The sequence below is a fragment of the Procambarus clarkii genome, chromosome 19 (genome assembly GCF_040958095.1).
Source record: "Procambarus clarkii isolate CNS0578487 chromosome 19, FALCON_Pclarkii_2.0, whole genome shotgun sequence".
Classification (NCBI taxonomy): Eukaryota; Metazoa; Arthropoda; class Malacostraca; order Decapoda; family Cambaridae; genus Procambarus; species Procambarus clarkii.
Window position 1 is genome coordinate 4,985,399 of NC_091168.1, and position 20,366 is coordinate 5,005,764.

Here is a 20,366-nt window from a genome sequence, read left to right on the forward strand (position 1 = left end):
GCAATATTTGTGCAAATACTACACTTTGTATACATGTTGAATTTGTGGGTAAGTACCCCCTCCCCATCCGGCCCGTTGGCGTCGTGAGGGGGCTTGGTGGACGGCTGCCAGAGTGTGATGCTCCGTTGGGCGGTCCTCTGTCCTTTTCTGGCCTTGCACTCCTGCTGCTGTCTTCTCCAATTGTGCCGGATTGATTTTCCTTTTCCTTATGTTTCGTTTTTCTCCCCCTCTTTTCCTATCTGCTTGTCGTTTCCTGCCGACCTTTTGCTTGTTTTGGATTATTTCTTTGGACTTCTTCTATTTTGACGCCCGGGTGCTTGAGGAGGCATACTCTTGCACCCGTAGAACTGTAGTACCCAACGTCTCGAGCAAGGGGAACCTTTTATTGTCAATCCCCCTTTCGTTGCTGAACCCGATCTCGACGGACTGACGGTTCTTAAGGTGGCGTTTGTGGGGCGTATACTCACGACGCACCCCTAGGGGGCCCCGGCATGATCGGCGATAGCTTCCTGTTGGGTGTCCTGCCTCTAATTGTGGCTCCATGGTGGGTATGGGGGCACATTCGTTGATGAATTTATCACTTTTCGTCTCTATGTCGTTGAATGTTTCCGTTTTACCCTCTCAGGCTCGTGGGGTGGGCGACCAAGCCCCCGAGTCGGCCTGTATTGGAAGACCAGGCTCTGTAGCTCCCGCTGCGTTGGGCCCCGACCTTGCTCCTCCTCTGACCATCCTGACTTCTTCCCCCAGCTCCCCTCCCTCCTCTGTGGTTGGGTCGAGCCTCCAGCCCCCGGTGGTGACCACTTCGTCCCCTGGTGTGGCTAAGTCTTTCGTTGTGACTACTGCGCCTTTTGACCCCTCTCTCTCTAGGGGTTCTCAACGCCGTTCGCGCCCCAACCGCACTCGCTCGATTCCTTCCCGTGCTGATGCGTATCAGGCCTTGTTTGGTCCTGCTTCATGGGCCAAATACTTTGATCTCCTCCCTCTTGATTCTGCGCCTCCTGACGATTTCTCCCTCCATCGGCATCTTGTAGATTCCGTGGATGCGTCTGTTACTTTCAACCCCACTCGTCTCGGTACACGTGTCGTTGCTGCTCCTTATCAGGATGCGGCTTCCCGCTTGGCTGCCTTATCTTGCCTTGGCGAGATCCCTGTTCGGGTCTCCAAGAACGTTCAGATGAATGCCAGTGTTGGCACTATTCTCCTCCCACCCCATGTTGCAACCGGTGTTCGGAATCTGCAGGATTGCCACGATGATATTCGGCATATCCTTGATGCCCAAGGCCATTCTGTCCTCCAGGTTGACTCGTTTACTCGTCCCCCTCGTGGTCATCGCCGTCAACCCCTTCACGTTGTGAAGATCACCTTTGATGGTAGGACCCTTCCATCCTCTGTCATTCTTGCTGGTGCTAGGTGCTCTGTCCAGGAGAATATTCCTTCTCCTCGACTTTGTAACAAGTGCTGGAGATTTGGGCATGGTGCCCTCCGCTGCTCTGGGACTGTCTCTCTCTGTCCTTTGTGTGGGAGTGAAGGTCACTCTAAGTCGGAGTGCACTTCTCCCCAAGCTCGCTGCCTCAACTGCGGTGAGGCCCATTCTACCTTCTCTCGTGCCTGTGTCCATTACAAGCTTGAGGCAGCCGTCCTTAACCTGAAGCACCGGGAGCGTTTATCTTTTCCTGAGGTGAGGCGCCAGGTTCGCCGGCTCCCGCTTTGTACTAACATCTCTTATGCTCGCGTGTTGCGCTCTTCCTCTCCTCGTCCTTCCCCCCTTCCTCAGACTCTCAACCGTTTCCGGGCCTTGGACCCTGATACGCCCACTGCCCCCTCCTCTGTCCCTTTGTGTTCTGTCCCGAGGGGTCCCCCTCCTGGTCCTCTGTCTGGGGTTCCCCTTCTTTCAACCCGGTCTGTAATGTCTCCTGTGTCTTCTTCCTTGTCCCCCTCCGATCCTCCTTCCCATCCTCTTCCTCCATCTATCGGCTCTCCCCACCGCCTGTCGGTGCGGGCGGATGTCCATCGCTCTCCTGACGGCCGTCGTGTGTGCTCTCGTTCAGCTTTTCTGTTGAGACACTGGAATTCGTTGCCCGGTACGTAGTTGCTGGGACACCAGTCTCTTTAAGTCAGAAGCGTAAGCTTGGCTCCTCTCCTTCCTCTTCCCCGGCGGGTAAGAAGGATTCGCTTTCTTCCTCAGCTCCTACTTCTGGCTCTGTTGCTCCTTCCCCTCCCGTTTCAGTGATTGCGCCCCCTGTTCCTGCTATGTAGGTTTCTTTGGCCCCTGCTTCCCTTTCGGTTGCTGCTCTTGCTGGGGTGCGCTCCCCTCTTTCTACTCCCCCTCTTCCTGCTGCTGTCCTTGACTGCTCCTCTTCGTTGTCTCCTCCTCTTCCTCCTCCTCCTCTTCCGGACCCCGACAGCCCACCTCTGATCTGTTCTCCCGTTTCCTTCCCTCCGTCTTTGCTCAGTTTACCCATGCACCCTAACCCTGACTTTGCTGACCCTGATCCCGACCCTGATATTCTTTAACGTGCTCTGTTGCTCTTTCGCCTTTGTTTCTTCCTTGTTCTCTGTTTTTGTCCTTTCTCTTCTCGTCGTTGTCCATTCTTCAATGGAACGTTCGAGGTTATTACGCCAATTTCCTCGAACTCCAACTTCTGATTTCGCGGTTTTCGCCCCTTTGTGTCTGTCTCCAGGAGCCAATGCTTGGTGCTCGTCCTGGTCGTTTTCGTGGCTATTCCTTTCTCTCCCCCCCCCCCAGCCATTGCTGGGGCTTCTAATTCTTCTGCTCTCTTGATTCGTGCTGATGTTCCCTTTGTTCCTTTACTTTTTCCTTCGCCTCTCCATTGTTCTGCTGCTCGTATCTTTGTGGGGAAATGGTACACAGTTTGTTCCATTTATCTCCCCCCGAGTGTCCCGCTCTCTCTTCCTGATTTGAAACACCACCTAGACTCCTTGCGAGAGCCTGTGCTCCTGCTGGGTGACTTCAATTGTCGTCATTCTCTTTGGGGTGACGTTCTGACGAATACCCGGGGTCGCCTCCTTGAGCCGTTTCTCCTCTCTTCTTCCCTGTCTCTTCTGAATTCTGGTGAGCCCACTCATTGGGACTCTCAGACTCGCACCCTTTCTTGTCTTGAGCTTTCTCTCTGCTCTTCTTCTCTTTACTTAGATTTCACATGGCAGGTTCTTGATGACCTCCATGGAAGTGATCATTTCCCCATCCTTGTTTCCTTTTTCTCTTTTCGCCCTTCCCTCTCTTTCCCTAGGTGGCAGTTTGCTAAGGCGGACTGGACCCTACTTGCCCTCAGTGCTGCTCTCTGTGACCTCTCCCTTCTGCCTCTCTCTCGCGCTCTCCTCCTTTTTCATGACACTGTCTTCAACGCTGCTCTCCGCTCTATTCCTCGCTCTTCCTCTCGGGGTCCACGGGAGTGCGTTCCCTGGTGGAATGCGGACTGTGCTCGGGCTGTCCGCTGTAAGCGTGCAGCCTGGAAGAGGCACCGCCGTAGGCAGACGACCGATTCTTTTCTTTTCTTTCGGAAAGCGAGTGCGGTGGCCCGTAGGGCCATCCGTACGGCTAAACGTGAATGTTGGGCATCTTATGTCTCAACAATTACGTCCGAAACCCCTCGGGCCCAGATCTGGAAGCGTATCCGCAAGATAGCGGGTAAGTTCGTTCCCGATGTTTCACCGGTCCTTCACCTCAATGATACTCTTGTGGCGGACCCGTTGCAGGTCGCTTCCGAACTGGGTTCCCACTTTTCTTCTGTTAGCTCTGGTCCTCATCGTCCCCAATGTTTCCTTCTTCGTAAACCTGTCCTTGAGTCTCGTCCTTTAGATTTCTGCACTCGTCTTCAGCTTCCCTATAATGATCCCTTCTCTCTCTCTGGACTTCGTTCTGCCCTGGCCCTCTGCGGTTCTACGGTGGCGGGCACCGATGGTATTCATTATGAGATGCTTCGCCATCTCCCTCCGAGCACGTCTCAGTATTTACTGAGTCTGTATAATCGGATCTGGGAGTCGTCTTCAATCCCTGAGGACTGGCTCGATGCCGTTGTCCTCCCTGTTCGCAAACCGGGGTCTCTGGGTGCTTTCCCTAAGGACTTTCGCCCTATTGCTCTCACTAGTTGTGTCTGCAAACTCTTTGAACGTATGGTTAACGTTCGTCTGATGTGGTTCCTGGAACACCATCACCTCCTCTCCCCTTCTCAATTTGGTTTCCGCAAGTGCCAGCAGCACGAAAGATGTCCTGGTGAACTTGGAGGTCTATATTCGTACTGCTTTTGCTGCGAAGACCTCCGTTGTTGCCGTCCTTTTTGACCTGGAAAAGGCTTACGACACCACTTGGCATTATCATATCCTATCTCAACTTCATTCTTTTGGCCTTCGTGGTCATCTCCCTCTCTTTCTCCGCAGCTTCCTCTCTCGTCGTTCCTTTCGGGTGCGCCTTGATACCGCTCTCTTTCCCTCTTTTCAGCAATACGAAGGTGTGCCCCAGGGTAGTGTTCTGAGCACTACTCTTTTTCTGGTTGCCCTCAATGGTCTTCTTTCCTCTCTTCCTTCTGGTGTCTTCTCCGCTCTCTATGTCGATGATCTTACTCTTTGTTGTCAGGGTGATGATTCGCCTCTCCTTCAATGCCGGCTTCAACTTGCAATTGATGCCGTGTCGTCTTGGGCCACAGATCATGGCTTCAAGTTCTCTACTTCTAAGACTTGTGCCATGACTTTTACGCGGAAACGGGTTGTTCTTCGTCCCTCTTTGTCACTTTATGGTCATCCCCTTGAATACAAGGATTCCACGAAGCTTTTGGGGTTATTCCTTGACACTCGTTTGTCTTGGTCTCCCCATATCTCTTACCTCCGTGTTGAGTGCTCTAAGGCCCTTACCCTCCTTCGGGTCTTGTCCCATACTTCTTGGGGGGCAGATAGGCGCACTCTCCTTGCTTTACATTCCTCTCTCGTCCTGTCTAAGCTCGATTATGGTTGCCCTGCTTACTCGTCTGCTTCTCCTTCTACTCTTCGCCGTCTTGATGCTTTGCACCATACTGGGTTGCGCCTCAGTTCTGGTGCCTTTCGTTCGACTCCCATCCTTAGCTTGTATGTTGACACTGGCTTCCTGTCTCTCCGGGACCGCCGTGATCGGTACTGTCTTCGCTATCTTGCGCGGTCCTTGCAACATCCTTCCTCTCGCCTCTGTCGTGCTTTAACTTTTACCCCTCCTGCGGTTCCTGTTCCTCTTCACCACCTCCCTCTTTCTGTCCGGTTATCTCGCCTACAGGATTCTCTTTCCGTTCGTATTTCTGATGTTTCTCCTCGTGTTGTTCCTTCTTTGTCCCCGTGGAGGGTCCCTCTTCCGCGGTTTTGTACATCCTTGACCCGTATCACTAAAGCTTTTACCCCTCCTTCGGTTCTAAAACGCCTTTTCCTCGAGCACTTTTCTTCTCGCTCCCGCTCCGTTTCTGTCTTCACCGATGGGTCTAAGTCAGCTGACGGTGTTGGCTACTCTGTTGTTTTTCCTGATCGCACTTATATGTGTCGCTTACATCCGGAGACTAGCATCTTTACAGCGGAACTTTATGCTATTCTCTATGCTCTTCGTCTCCTGCTTTCTCGTTGTCAGTCTTCCTTTGTAGTTGTTGTTGACTCTCGTAGTGCCCTCATGGCTCTCGGGTCCTTTAATCCGGTTCATCCAGTAGTTGTCGAGATCCACCATTGGCTGTTTCTTGTTCACAGTAAATTTAAGTCGGTTGAGTTTTGTTGGGTTCCCAGCCATATTGGTGTGTCTTTAAATCAGCGTGCGGATGCTGCCGCCAAGGAAGCTGTCCGCTCTTGTCCCATCTCTCGTAAAGGCATTCCGTATTCCGACTTTTACCCGGTTATCCATTCCTCAGTCCTTACCCGTTGGGAGGCTTCTTGGTTGTCTGTTACTGGTAACAAGCTACGTACTCTTAAATGTTGTGTTTCCTCGTGGCCGTCCTCCTTCCACCGTAACCGGCGGTGGGAAACAGCTCTGGCGAGGTTGCGTATTGGCCATACTCGCTTAACCCATGGTCACTTGATGGAGCGCCGCCCTGCTCCTTATTGTCCTAGTTGCATTGTCCCTCTTACGGTCGTGCATGTCTTTCTTGAATGTCTCGACTTCCAGGACGAGCGTGTGTCTTGCTTTCCGACCGCCCCTCGCGGTCGCCTGTCCCTCGATAGAATTCTTGGTGACTCGGATACTTTTGATATCGTTCGCCTTATTCGTTTTTGTTCTCGTATTGGCATCCTTGGTGATATTTAGCGCCCTCTGATTATTTTGCGTATTTGATGGTGCTACATAGCCTTCCCTCTTTGGTGCCTTCTTTTGATAATTACTTACTTACGTGTGGGTAAGTACTCGCCTAGTTGTGCTTGCAGGGATTGAGCTTTGGCTCTTTGGCCCCGCCTCTCAACCGTCAATCAACTGGTGTACAGATTTCTGAGCTTCTCGAGCTCTATCATATCTACATTTAAACTGTATATGGAGTCAGCCTCCACCACATAACTTCCTAGTACATTCTATTTACTTTACTCTGACACTGAAAAGGTTCTTTCTAATATATCTGTGACTCATTTGAGCACTCAGCTTCCACCTGTGTCCCACTTGTGCGTGTACCACCTGTGTTAAATAATCCATCCTTGTCCACCCGGTCAATTCCCCTGAGAATTTTGTATGTGGTGATCATATCTCCCCGAGCTCTTCTGTCTTCCAGCGACTTGAGGTGCATTTCACGTAGCCTTTCCTCGTAACTCATGCCTCTTAGTTCTGGGACTAGCCTAGTGGCATACCTCTGAACTTTTTTCAGTTTTGTCTAGTGTTTGATAAGGTACGAGCTCCATGCTGGGGCCGCATACTCCAGGATTGGCCTTACATACGTGGTATACAAGGTTCTGAAAAATTCTTTACTCAGGTTTCTGAAGGCGGTTCTAATGGTAGCCAGCATCGCATACGCCGCTGATGTTATTCTTTTGATGTGGGCTTGAGGAGACAGGTTTAGCGGGATATCAACTCCTAGATCTTTCTCTCCGTCCGTTTCGTGAAAGACTTCATCACCCTTTCGGTATCTCGTGTCTGGTCTTCGATTTACACCGACTAGTTTCATTACTTTACATTTATTTTGCTTGAGCTTTAGTAGCCATTTGTTGGACCAATCCTTCAGCTTGTCTAGGTCATCTTGTAGCCTCATACTGTCATCCTCTGTCTTAATCCTCCTCACACATTTTGCATGAACAGCTAACATTGAGAGGAAAGAGTCTATTCCTTCTGGGAGATCATTTACAAATATCAGAAACAGTATAGGTCCAAGAACTGATCCCTGTGTGACTCCACTGATGACGCCTCGCCACTCTGAAACTTCACCTCTCACAGTGACTCACTATCTTCTGTCGATTAGTACTCCCTCATTCATTGGAGTACCTTCCAATATAAGTGGAATATTTTGGGTGTGAATGGCATATTTGTGTGTGTTTAATGAAATATTTTGGGAGGAGTTGTCCCTCCTCCCAGCGTTAAAAGCAGAATTAAGGAACTGAATACTAAACTTGCAATTAGGATAGCCCGAGATCACTATTACAATGATATTTCCAAGAAAAATCCGAGTTCTGTGCTGCTAACAGGAGGAAACAGGAGAAGCGAAAAATGGCATCATAGATCAATCTGCCTCCTCGAAGAACTTCACCTGCTTGAGCAAGCCCGTGAGCTCCTGCCTGTAGAGAGGTAACCTCCGTGGGAGAATAACTCATGCAGGATTATCATCAATGAAATGGCAACGAAAAATACAACATAATACCACAAGAAATGAGGCACAAGTATCTCTAGGAAATTTATAAAGAAGCCGGAAAAAGAACTAGATCAAATCTACACTGATGGGTCATCTAATCCTGTCAAATATCAGGGGTGCTGAAGCATACACTGTACTTAAGGATACTGCTTTTCAGCGCAGAAATGAAGAAAAAGAGCGTAATGAGAACTATGCCTCTTTCGCACCACCACTCTCAACCCCTCCCTCTCTTTCCGACCAGCACCCTCAACTCACCCCCATCAATCCCACCACCACCACCATCAACCCCTTTCCCTCTACCCCACCACCACCCTCAACCCCTCCCCCTTAATCCCACCACTACCCTCAACCCATTCTCCTCTTTTCAACCGCCACTCTCAACCCCTACCCTTCTATCCCAAAACCACCCTCAACCCCACCTCCTTATATCCCATCACCACACTCAACGCCTTCCCGTCTTCCCACCACCACCCTCAACCCCTTATCCTCTATCCCACCACTACCCTCAACCCCTTCCCCCTCTATCCCACCATCACAATCAACCCCTCACCCTCTATCTCACCACCTCCCTCAACCCCACCTCCTCTTTTCCACCACCACCCTCAACCCCTTCCCCTCTATTCCACCACCACCCACAACCCATCCCCCTCTATCCCACCACCACCCTCAAACCCATCCCCACTCTATCCCACTACCACCCTCAATCCCCTCCCTCTATTCTCACCACCACAATCAAATCCTTCCCTCTATCCCACAGCCACCCTCAAACCCTCCCCCTCTATCTCACCATCAACCCCTCCCCCCTCTATCCCACAACCACCCTCAAACTCTCCCCCTCTATCCTACAACCACCCTCAACCCCTCCCCCCTCTATCCCACCATCACCATCAACCACTTCCCCTCTATCCCACCGCCAACCTCAACCCCTCCCCCTCTATCCCACCACCACCCTCAATCCCTAACCCCTCTATCCCACCACCACCCTCAATCCATAACCCCTCTATCCCACCACCACCCTCAATACCCCTCTCTCTATTCCCACCACCACCCTCAATCCCTTCCCCTCTATCCCACCACCACCCTCAAACCCTCCCCTTCTGTCCCACCACCACCATAAACCCCTCCCCCTCTATCCCACCATCACGATCAACCCGTCCCCTCTTTCCCACCACCACACTCAATCTCCTCCCTCTATTCCCACCACCACCTCCCTCAACCCTTTCCTCTCTATCCCACCACTATCCTCAACCCATCCACATTTATCACACAACCACCCTCAACCCCATCCCCTATCTCCCACAACCACCCTCAACCCTTCACCCTCTATCCCACCACGACCCTAAACCCCTCCCCCTCTTTCCCACCACCACCCTAAACCCCTCACCCTCTATCCCACCACCACCCTAAACCCCTCCCCCCTCTATCCCACCATCACCATCAACCCCTCCCCCCTCTATCCCAACATCACCATCAGCCCATCCCCCCTCTTTCCCACCACCACCATCAACCCCGCCCCATCTATCCAACCACCACCCTCAATCCCCTCCCTCAATTCTCACCACCACAAACTACCCCTTTCCTCTATCACACAACCACCCTCAAACCCTCCCCCCCCCTCTATCTCGCAATCAACCCCTCCCCCCTATATCCCACAACCACTCTCAACCCCTTCCCCTTTATCCCACAACCACCGTCAACCCCTGCACCCTCTATCCCACCACCACCCTCAAACCCCTTCCCCTCTATCCCACAACTACCCTCAACCATTCACCCTCTATCCAACCACCACCTTAAACCCCTCCCCCTCTATCCCACCACCACCGTCAACCCCTCCACCCTCTATCCCACCACCACCCTAAACCCCTCCCCCTCTATCCCACCACCACCGTCAACCCCTCCACCCTCTATCCCACCACCACCCTAAACCCCTCCCCCTCTATCCCACCACCACCGTCAACCCCTCCCCCTCTATCCCACCACCACCCTAAACCCCTCCCCCTCTATCCCACCACCACCGTCAACCCCTCCCCCTCTATCCCACCACCACCCTAAACCTCTCCCCCTCTATCCCACCATCACCCTCATCCCCTCCCCCCTTCTATCCCACCATCACCTTCATCCCCTCCCCCTCTCTATCCCACCATCAACCCCTCCCCCTGTTACCTACCACCACCCTCAATCTCCTCCCTCTATTCCCACCACCACCCCCCGTCAACCCTTTCCTCTCTATCCCACCACTATCCTCAACCCATCCCCCTCTTTCCCACCAGTATCCTCAACCCAACTCCCTCTATCCCACCATCACTATCAACCTCGCCACATCTATCCCACCACCAACCTCAAACCCTCATTCTCTTTCCGACCAGCACCCTCAACTCACTCCCATCTATTCCAACACCATTATCAACCCCTTCCCCTCTATCCCACCACCACCCATAACCCCTCCTCCTTCTATCCCACCACCACCCGCAATCCCCACCCTCTATTCCCACCACCACCCTCCACCCCTCCTCCCTCTATCCCACCATCACCATCAACTCCTCCTCCCCTCTATTCCACCATCACCCTCAACCCCTCCCGCTCTATCCCACAACCACCGTCAGCCCCTCCCCCCTCTATCCCACCACCACCCTCAATCTCCTCCCTCTATTCCCACCACCACCCTCAACCCCTTCCTCTCTACACCACCACTATCTTCAACCCTTCCCCCTCTATCCCACCACTACCCTCAACCCCATCGCCTATATTCGACAACCACCCTCAACCCTTCACCCTCTATCCCACCACCACTCTCAACCCCTCCCCCCTCTATCCCACAACCACCCTCAACCTCCACCCCCTCTTTCCCAACACCATTCTCAACCTCTCCCACTCTATCCCACCACCACCCTCAACCCCTCCTTCTCAATCCTACCATCACCCTCAACCCCTCCCCTCTATCCCATCACTACCCTTAACCCAACCCCCTCAATCCCCCAACCACCGGCAATCCCACCTCCTCTATCCCACCACCACCCTCAACCCCTCCGTCTCTATCCCACTACCACCCTCAACCCTTCCCCACTATCCCACCACTACCCTCGACCCCACCCTTCCTCTTTTCCACCACCACCCTCAACCCCATCCCCTCTGTCCCACTACCACCATCAAACCTTCCCCCTCTATCCCACCACCACCCTAAACTCCTCCCCCCTCTATTCCACCACCACCCTCAACCCGTCCCCTTTCTATCCCACCATCACCATCAACCCCTCCCCTTCTATCCCACAACCTCCCTCAGCCCCTTCCTTCTATTCCACCACCACCCTTAATCCTCTCCCTCTATTTATACCACCACCCTCATCCCCTTCCCCTCTATCCCATCACCACCCTCAACCTCTCCTCCTCTATCCCACCACCACCCTAAACCCCTCCCCTCTCTATCCCACCACCACCCTCATCCCATCCCCCTTTGTCCCACCACTACCACCTTCAACCTCACCCCCTCTATTCCACCACCACCCTCAACCCCTCCTCTTCTATCCCAACACCCCTCCCCCTCTATCCAACCACCACTCTCAACCCTACCCGCTCACTTCCAGCACCACCCTCAAATCCACCCCCTCTATCCCACCTTCCCCCTCAATCCCACCCTCTCTATCCCACAACCACCTGGACTCTTACACCTTCTATACCACAACCACCGTCAACACCACTCCCTTTATCAAACCACCACCCTCAACGCCACCCCCCCCAATCCCACCACCACCACTCTCAACCCCACCCTCTCTATCCCATCTCCACCCTCAACAACACCTCTATCTCAGCACCACCCTCAACCCCTTCCCCTCAATCCCCCCTCCACCGTTATCCCCACTCGTTTATGCCACCAGAGCCCTCAACCCCTCCAACTCTATCCCACCTCCACCCTCAACGCCCCCTCCTGTCCCACCACCACCCTCAACCCCACCCCGCCTTTCCCACCATCACCCTCAACCCCTGCACCTCTATGCACCACGACCCTCAACCCTACCCCCTCTATCCCACCACCACCACCCTCAACCCCACCCCCTCTATCCCACAATTACCCGCAACCCTCACCACCTCCATCCTTCGACATCCTTAAACCCCTCCCCTATACCCCTCCACCACCCTCAACCCCACATCCTTTATCCCACCACCACCCTCAACCGCACCCTCTCTATCCCACCAATCTCATCTCAACCCTTTCTATCCCACTACCACCCTCAACCCCACCCATTTCTATCCCACAACCACCTTCAACCCCACCCACCTTTTTCCCACCACCACCCACAACCACTCCCACTTTTTCCCACCACCACCCTCAACCTCACCCCCTTCTATACAACCACCCCTTCAACCTCTCCCCCTCTTTCTCACCACCACCAACAACCCCAAACCTTCTATCCCACCAGTACCCTCTACCCCTCCCCCTCTATTCCTTCACCACTCTCAACCCCACCCCCTCTATTCTACCAACACCCCTCAACCCTCCCTTCTATCCCATCCCCACCCTCAACCTCTCCCCCCTATCGAACCACCTCCCTCAACCCCTTCCCCTCTATCCCACCACCAACTTCCACCCCTCCTCCTATATTCCACAACCACCCTCAACCCCCCCTCTCTATCCCATTAACACCCTCAACCCCCCCCCTCTATGCCACCAACACCCTCAACCCCCACCATCGCTCTCAACCCCACCCCTCTATCCCCCCACCACCGTCAACCCCACCCCCTTTATCCCACGACCATCCACGAACCCCTCCCTTATAATCCACCACCACCACCCTCAACCCCTATCCCTTTATCCCACCACCACCTCCTTCAACCTCATCCCCTCTATTTCACCAACACCCTCAACCCCTCCCCCTCTATCCCACCATGACCCTCAACCCTACCCTCTTCTATCCCAGCATAAACCTCAACACCACCCCCTCTATCCCACCACCACCCGCAACCCCTCCCCCTCTATCCCACCACGACCCTCAACCCTACCCTCCTCTATCCCACCACCACCCTTAACCCCACCTCCTCTAACCCACCACCACCTTCAACCCCACTCCCTATAACCCACCTCCATCCACAACCCCACCCACTCTAATCCACCACCCTCAACCCCACCCCCCCCTCTTTCCCACCAGCGCCTTCAAAGCCTCCCCCCCTCTAACCCACCACCTCCCTCAACCCCTCCTCCCTCTATCCCACCATAACCCTCCCCTTCTATCCCACCACCACCCTCAACTCCACCCCCTCTATTCCACGCCACCCACAACCTATCCCCCCCCTCTATCCTACCACCACCCTCCTCTATCCCACCATAACCCTCAACCCCTTCCCCATTATCCCTGTACCACACACAACCTCTCTTCCTCTTTCCCACCACCATCCACAAGCCCTCCTTTTTTATCCCACCACTACTTTCAACCCCTCCCCATCTTTCTTACCATCACACTCAACCCAACCCCCTCTATTCTACCACCTCCCTCAATCTCTCCCCTCTCTATCCCATCAAAACCCTCAACCCCCTCCCCTCTACCCCAGCTCCACCCTCAACCCCTCCCCCTCTTTCCGTCTGTCTGAAATCCGACACGCATAATAACATAAGTTACCCCCCATACATAAAAGAGAGTGGGTTATTTTGTGACGTCATACAACAAGTTGTATATTTATATATCTCATCTCCTTTTAAACCTCAGTCTAGTATTTAAACTTAATACAAAAATGTTCACTAGGACTGAATATAATTGAATACAACAGGAATATAGCTTAACTCTATTCCTTAAGCATAAATAGAACCACCAAATATTTTAGGACGGCTCCCCTAGAGGAGTCGGGACACCTGAACCTTAATATGTTATGTGCTTTTACTAATGTTAAACATCCCAAATAGGTAATTGTGAAGGAAGTTACTGAAGCAGACAGTTGGCCCTCAATATAAGTGTTATACCTGTTGTACACCAACCTTGCAGGCCTCCAGATAGCCACCATTACGTGGTACTCTGAGGCACAGGGCCACACCCTAATCTGATGCTACAATTACACAGCATTAGCAGGTCACAACTACAGTATCAGATAAGGCCCTTTCGTGTTTAATACTGTTGATAGAGTAGTATACATAATTAAATTAGCTATAAGAACAGTAGATTAGACCACCATATGTGGTTTGATTTATAATTTATATATTAAAGACTAGGTAAACAATTTGTGGTTTATGACCCCCTCTCCGCTCAGCTCGTTATTGCCGTGTGGGGGCTTAGCGGGCGGCTGCCGGAGTGTGATGCTACTTGGGACAGTCCTCTGTCCTTCTCTAGCCTTGTGCTCCTGCTGCCGTCCTCTCCAATTCTGCTGGGCACCTTTTCCTTTTCCTTCTGTTTTGTTTTTCTCCCCCCTCTTCTTCTATCTGCTTGCCGTTTCCTGCCGACCTTTTGCTTGTTCTGGTTCTTCCCTTGTACTTCTTCTATTTTGATGCCCGGGTGCTTGAGGAGGCATACTCTTGCACCCGTAGAACTGTAGTACCCAACGTCGAGAGCGAGGGGAACCTTTTATTGTCAATCCCCCTTTCGTCACTGAACCCGATCTCGACGGACTGTCGGTTTCTTAAGGTGGCGTCTGTGGGGCGTATACTCACGACGCACCCCTAGGAGGCCCCGGCAAGATCGGCGATAGCTTCTTGTTGGGTGTCCTGCCTCTAATTGTGGCTCCATGGTGGGTGTAGGGGCACATTCGTGAATGAATTTTCTTTTTTGTAATGATGATGATCCCTGTTTCGGCTGTTTCTGCTTTACCTTCTCAGGCTCGTGGGGTGGGCGACCAAGCCCCCGAGAAAGTCCGTGTTGGAAGACCGGGCTCTGTAGCTTCCGCTGCATTGGGCCCCGACCTTGCTCCTCCTTTGGCCTCTCTGACTCCTTCCCCTGGCTCCCCTCCCTCCTCTGTGGTTGGGTCGAGCCCCAAGCCCCCAGTGGTGACTACCTCGTCCCCTGGCGCGGCTCCTTCTCTAGTTGTAACTACTGCGCCTTTTAACCCCTCTCTCTCTGGGGGTTCTCACCGCCGTCCTCGTCACGGCCGCCCTCGCTCGATTCCTTCCAGTTCTGCTATCTATCAAGCCTTGTTTGGTCCCGCTTTGTGGGCCAAATATTTTGATCTCCTCCCTCTTGATTCTGCGCCTCCTGACGATTTCTCCCTCCATCGACATCTCGTTGATTCCGTGGATGCCTCCATTACTTTCAACCCCACTCGTCTCGGTACACGTGTCGTTGCTGCTCCTTCTCAGGATGCTGCTTCCCGCTTGGCTGCCTTATCCTGCCTTGGCGAGACCCCTGTTCGAGTCTCGAAGAACGCTCAGTTGAATGCCAGTGTTGGGTCTATTCTGCTCCTGCCCCATGTTGCCACCGGTGTTCGGGACTTGCGCGACTGCCACGACGATATTCGACATATCCTTGCTGCCCATGGCCATTCTATTCTCCAGGTGGACACGTTTACTCGTCCCCCTCGTGGTAAGTCGCCGTCAACCCCTCCGGGTTGTGAAGATTACCTTTGATGGTAGGACCCTTCCACCCTCTGTCATTCTTGCTGGTGCCAGGTGCTCTGTCCAGGAGTACATTCCTTCTCCTCGGCTCTGTAACAAGTGCTGGAGGTTTGGGCATGGTGCCCTCCGCTGCTCTGGGACTGACTGTCTCTGTCCTTTGTGTGGTGGCGAAGGTCACTCTAAGTCGGAGTGCACTTTTCCCCAGGCTCGTTGCCTCAACTGCGGTGAGGCCCATCCTACCTTCTCCCGTGCGTGTGTCCATTACAAGCTTGAGGCAGCCGTCCTCAACTTGAAGCACCTGGAGCGTTTATCTTTTCCTGAGGCGAGACGCCAGGTTCGCTGGCTCCCGCCTTATGCTAATATCTCTTATGCTCGCGTGTTGCGCTCTTCCTCTCCTCGTCCTTCCCGCCTTCCTCAGACTCACAACCGTGTCCGGGCCTTGGACCCTGATACGCCCACTGCCCCCTCCTCTGTTTCTTTGGGTTCTCTCCTGAAGGATCCATCTCCTGGTCCTCTGTCTGGGGTTCCCCTTCTTTCAACCCGGTCTGTCGTGTCTCCTGTGTCTTCTTCCTCGTCTCCCTCCGTTCCTCCTTCTCATCCTTCCCCTCCGTCTCTTGACTCTCCTCGCCGCCTGTCGGTGCGGGCTGATGTCCATCGCTCTCCAAACGGCCGTCATGTGTGCTCTCGTTCGGCTTCTCCTGCTGAGACGCTAGAATCCGTTGCCCAGTACGTGGTTGCTGGGACACCTGTCTCCTTTAAGTCAGAAGCGTAAGCCTGGCTCCTCTCCTTCCTCCTCCCCGGCGGGTAAGAAGGTTTCGCTTTCTTCCTCGGCCCCTACTTCTGCCTCTCTCGCTCCTTCCCCTCCCATTTTCGGTGGTTGCGCCCCCTGTTCCTGCTATGGAGGTTTCTTTAGCCCCTGCTTCCCTCTCGGTTGCTCCCCTTGCTGAGGTTCGCTCCCCTCTTTCTACCCCCCCTCTTCCTGCTGCTGTCCTTGACTGCTCCTCTTCGTTGTCTCCTCCTCTTCCTCCTCCTCCTCCGGACCCCGCCCGCCCACCTCTTGATCTGTTCTCCCGTTTCCTTCCCTCCGTCTTTGCTCAGTTTTACACATCCCTCCTAACCCTGACTTTGCTGACCCTGATTCCGACCCTGATATTCTTTAACGTGCTCTGTTGCTCTTTCGCCTTTGTTTCTTCCTTGTTCTCTGTTTTTGTCCTTTCTCTTCTCGTCGTTATCCATTCTTCAATGGAACGTTCGAGGTTATTACGCCAATTTCCTCAAACTCCAACTTCTGATTTCGTGGTTTTCGCCCCTTTGAGTCTGTCTCCAGGAGCCGATGCTTGGTGCTCGTCCTGGTCGTTTTCGTGGCTATTCCTTTCTCTCCCCCCCCCCCCAGCCATTGCTGGGGCTTCTAATTCTTCTGCACTCTTGATTCGTGCTGATGTTCCCTTTGTTCCTTTACTTTTTCCTTCGCCTCTCCATTGTTCTACTGCTCGTATCTTTGTGGGGAAATGGTACACAGTTTGTTCCATTTATCTCCCCCCGAGTGTCCCGCTTTCTCTTCCTGATTTGAAACGCCTCCTAGACTCCTTGCCGGAGCCTGTGCTCCTGCTGGGTGACTTCAATTGTCGTCATTCACTTTGGGGTGACGTTCTGACGAATACCCGGATTCGCCTTCTTGAGCCGTTTCTCCTCTCTTCTTCCCTGTCTCATCTGAATTCTGGTGAGCCCACTCATTTGGACTCTTGGACTCGCACCCTTTCTTGTCTTGATCTTTCTCTCTGCTCTTCTTCTCTTTACTTAGATTTCACGTGGCAGGTTCTTGATGACCTCCGTGGAAGTGATCATTTCCCCATCCTTGTTTCCTTAAGTGGAAACAAGGCAGTGTGTGGGCACATATGCAGTTGGTCCCTCCAAACCTACAGTTAATGTGTCACCCAAAACGGTGACTTCCCAAGATTCTGTTAACGTCTGGAAGCCTTGTGTGTTCTGTGAAGAACAATATACCATGTTCAACTGCAAAGCTTACCCTGTTCGTGCTACATGTATAAAACGACTCATGGAGTTACGTAAATGCACCTGGTGTATAAGGTCACATAATCCTGACACCTGTGCAACTCAAATATGCACCTGTAATAGGTGTCATAAGGGTCAACACTATACAGCACTTTGTGGGGACTCAAGTAAAAAGTCTTCCAAACCACAAGTGGAGGAAGGAACATCCACTTCAGTACAGCTTTGTATTATACTACCTGACATAAGTGTCTTGTCAACAAGGTCTGATCATAAATGAGCTCTTCCCACTGCTCAATTGTTCATTAAAAATGGAAAGTCCAAGGTCACCATACGTGGATTATTTGACCAAGGATCCCAAATGACTTTTATCTCAAAGGAGTTGGTAGATGCCTTGAAACTGAAGCCTGTACGAGAGACACGAATAGACATAGCAGGATTCCCGACTAACTCGGGAGCCCAAGTCTTCAAGGTAGTACAACCTAAAGTACGTTTTGGCGGTTATGTCTGAACGATACAAGCTCTTGTAGTAGATAGATTCCCATCAAACCTGTATGTGTATGGTCTAGAGACAACAGCCAAATTTTTGGAAGAAAAGAGAATTAAATTGGCTGACAAAATCACATCAGACAACCTCTCCAATATTGGAATCCTTATGGGAACAGATGTCTACTATAAGTTTATCAAAGGAAAGGCTGAAAAACAGGGGAAAACAGAGACAGAAAAACAGGTTTAAAAACCTGTTACCATCTGCAGGTGGCTACTTGCTAACAGGCCCAGTATTATGGCTGAAGCCACCCACACCTGTAGACCACCAACATGCCAACCCAGTTATGGTTGCATGACTAAGAGAACAGTCTCCACTACAATTCAAGAGACATGTCCGAGGATAAGCTTGATCCCCCTGTACATAAACTATGGGACCTGGCAAATCTCAGCATTGTCCCTGAACAGCCTAGTCTAGATGACGACTGGATTTACAAACAATACCTGGACTCTGTTGTCTACAGAGATAATCAATACTGGGTCAGGTTACCATGGAAGCTGAATCACCCTCAACTACCCATCGACCATTTCACAGCACAAAACCAATTAAGATCACAGGTGTTACACTTACAAAGACATTCTGAGAACTTGAAATTGTATCATGAAATAATCAAGAAACAACTCGATGACAAATTTATCGAAGTTGTCACAAATGATAAACCAAGGAAGGGCACTACCTGCAACAGCACCCTGTACCTAAAAATTCAGCTACTGCCCCACTATGGATAGTATTTAATTGCAGTGCTAAGACAAAGCAGAATAGTGTTTCCTTATATGACTGCCTTCAAACTGGCCCTAGCCTGACACAAAGGCTATACGATGTGCTGTTAAAGTTCCGCATCGGGACTTACGCATTCACGGCTGACATCCGGAAGGCTTTCCTTAGGGTAGGTCTCCAAGAAGAAGACCGTAACTACACCAAGTTCCTATGCATCAAGGATCTTAACGATCCAAACAGTGAATTAATCACTTACAGGTTTGGATCTGTTTTGTTTGGTGCCACGTCTTCTCTGTTTCTGCTTCAAGCTGCCTTAGACATGCACTTGAAGAAGTCCAATAGCCTAAATAAAACAGAAATTAACAATAACTTGTATGTGGACAATTTCCAAGGAACAACCAGCAGTGAAAGTAAACTGCTGAACATATACCACGAGGCCAATTCGAGAATTAATGGGAGCAAATATGCCTCTCCAGTCGTGGGTCTCCAACAATGCCAAATTAAATCAACTGATCGAAACTGATTTTTCCGACTAACCCCAGGTACTCGAGAAGACAAAAGTACTAGGCATCGAATGGGATACGACAGCAGATCAGTTGACAATTAATTCGGTGGAGTCACATACCACCAACCTTGCAATGAGAAAATTACTCTCACAAGTCAGCAAACCCTTCGACCCATTGGGACTATTAAGTCCAATCTTAATTAATGGGAAGTTGATAATGCAGGAATGTTGGCAACAAAAGATAGGCTGGGGTGATCTAACACCTGCCTTACAAGAAAAATGGCAAGGACTAGTGAAAGATTTAAGTATCCTAGAGTCTGTCAAGTTCCCTCGGAACACAGTAAATGAAAAGGAACCAATTAATCTACATGTATTCTGTGATGCCTCAGGAAAGGTTTATGGCACAGTAGCTTACCTGGTCTCAAATGGGCAAGCCAATTTGCTCAAATCAAAGGCCAGAGTGGCACCGTTAAAGAAACGATCATTGCCACAACTGGAATTAACAGCCTTACTGCTAGGAACAAGATTGGCTCATTATCTGGTCAAGGCCTTAAGCAACAATCCACTTTGAAGAAACAATCGTATGGTCAGATAATGAGGCAGTGCTACAGTGGGTGAAAAATAATAATAGTAAAAATTCTTACGTGAGTAACCGCGTTAAGGAAATTTGAGAGTTGTCGGTTGGGTACAAACTGAGATATGTACCCACCAAAGAGAATCCAGCTGACTATCTCTCCCAAGGCCTGACTTTATGGCAATTAACAAAGACAGAGATATAGTTCAATGGACTTCAGTGGCTAATCAGCGACCAGTGGCCTAAACAAAAGTCACAAGTCATTGTGACCAATGTCACTGTTCCCACTGAGTTACCAGAACTACCTCGGATTATGGTAATTGATCCTAATCGGTACTCTGAACTGAACAAACTAATAGGTGTCACCCAAGTGGGGTTTGATTTTCTAAAGAAAATAGGAAACAAGCATAAATTCCCTAGTGCCCTAAGTTACTGGGTCAAAAGAGCTCAGACAGACACATTCGGCACAGAATTTGACAATATTCCTAAGAAGCTACAAAATGATCTGGGTCTCTGGGTAGACACCAACAATTATAACAAAATCAGATGCGGAAGCCGCTTACAGCATACGGACATAGATCTGAAAGCAAAAATTCCAATATTGCTTCCTCGTCACTACATAGTAAGCAAACTAATTGTGTTACACATTCACAAATACAACACTCTGCATGGTGGGGTATTAGATACTCTCACAGACTTAAGAC

The 20,366-nt window shown here is 51.3% G+C and overlaps 1 protein-coding gene across 1 annotated transcript; it reads left to right on the plus strand.

Annotated features, from left to right (window-relative positions):
- The first annotated feature begins 18,198 nt into the window (after positions 1-18,198).
- Positions 18,199-19,106, plus strand: LOC138366570 (uncharacterized). The gene is made up of 2 exons (XM_069327604.1): positions 18,199-18,350; positions 18,608-19,106. Exons 1-2 carry the CDS (start codon positions 18,199-18,201, stop codon positions 19,104-19,106), a joined length of 651 nt encoding a protein of 216 aa, XP_069183705.1.
- Positions 19,107-20,366: the final 1,260 nt, after the last annotated feature.

What these genes read in the sequence shown, in the direction of transcription:
- LOC138366570 (XM_069327604.1), top strand. Translation starts at nt 18,199, where the DNA reads ATGTCCGAGGATAAGCTTGATCCCCCTGTACATAAACTATGGGACCTG. An exon ending in GATAATCAATACTGGGTCAG is followed by an intron (nt 18,351 to 18,607) that starts GTTACCATGGAA and finishes ATTTAATTGCAG; the next exon opens with TGCTAAGACAAAGCAGAATA.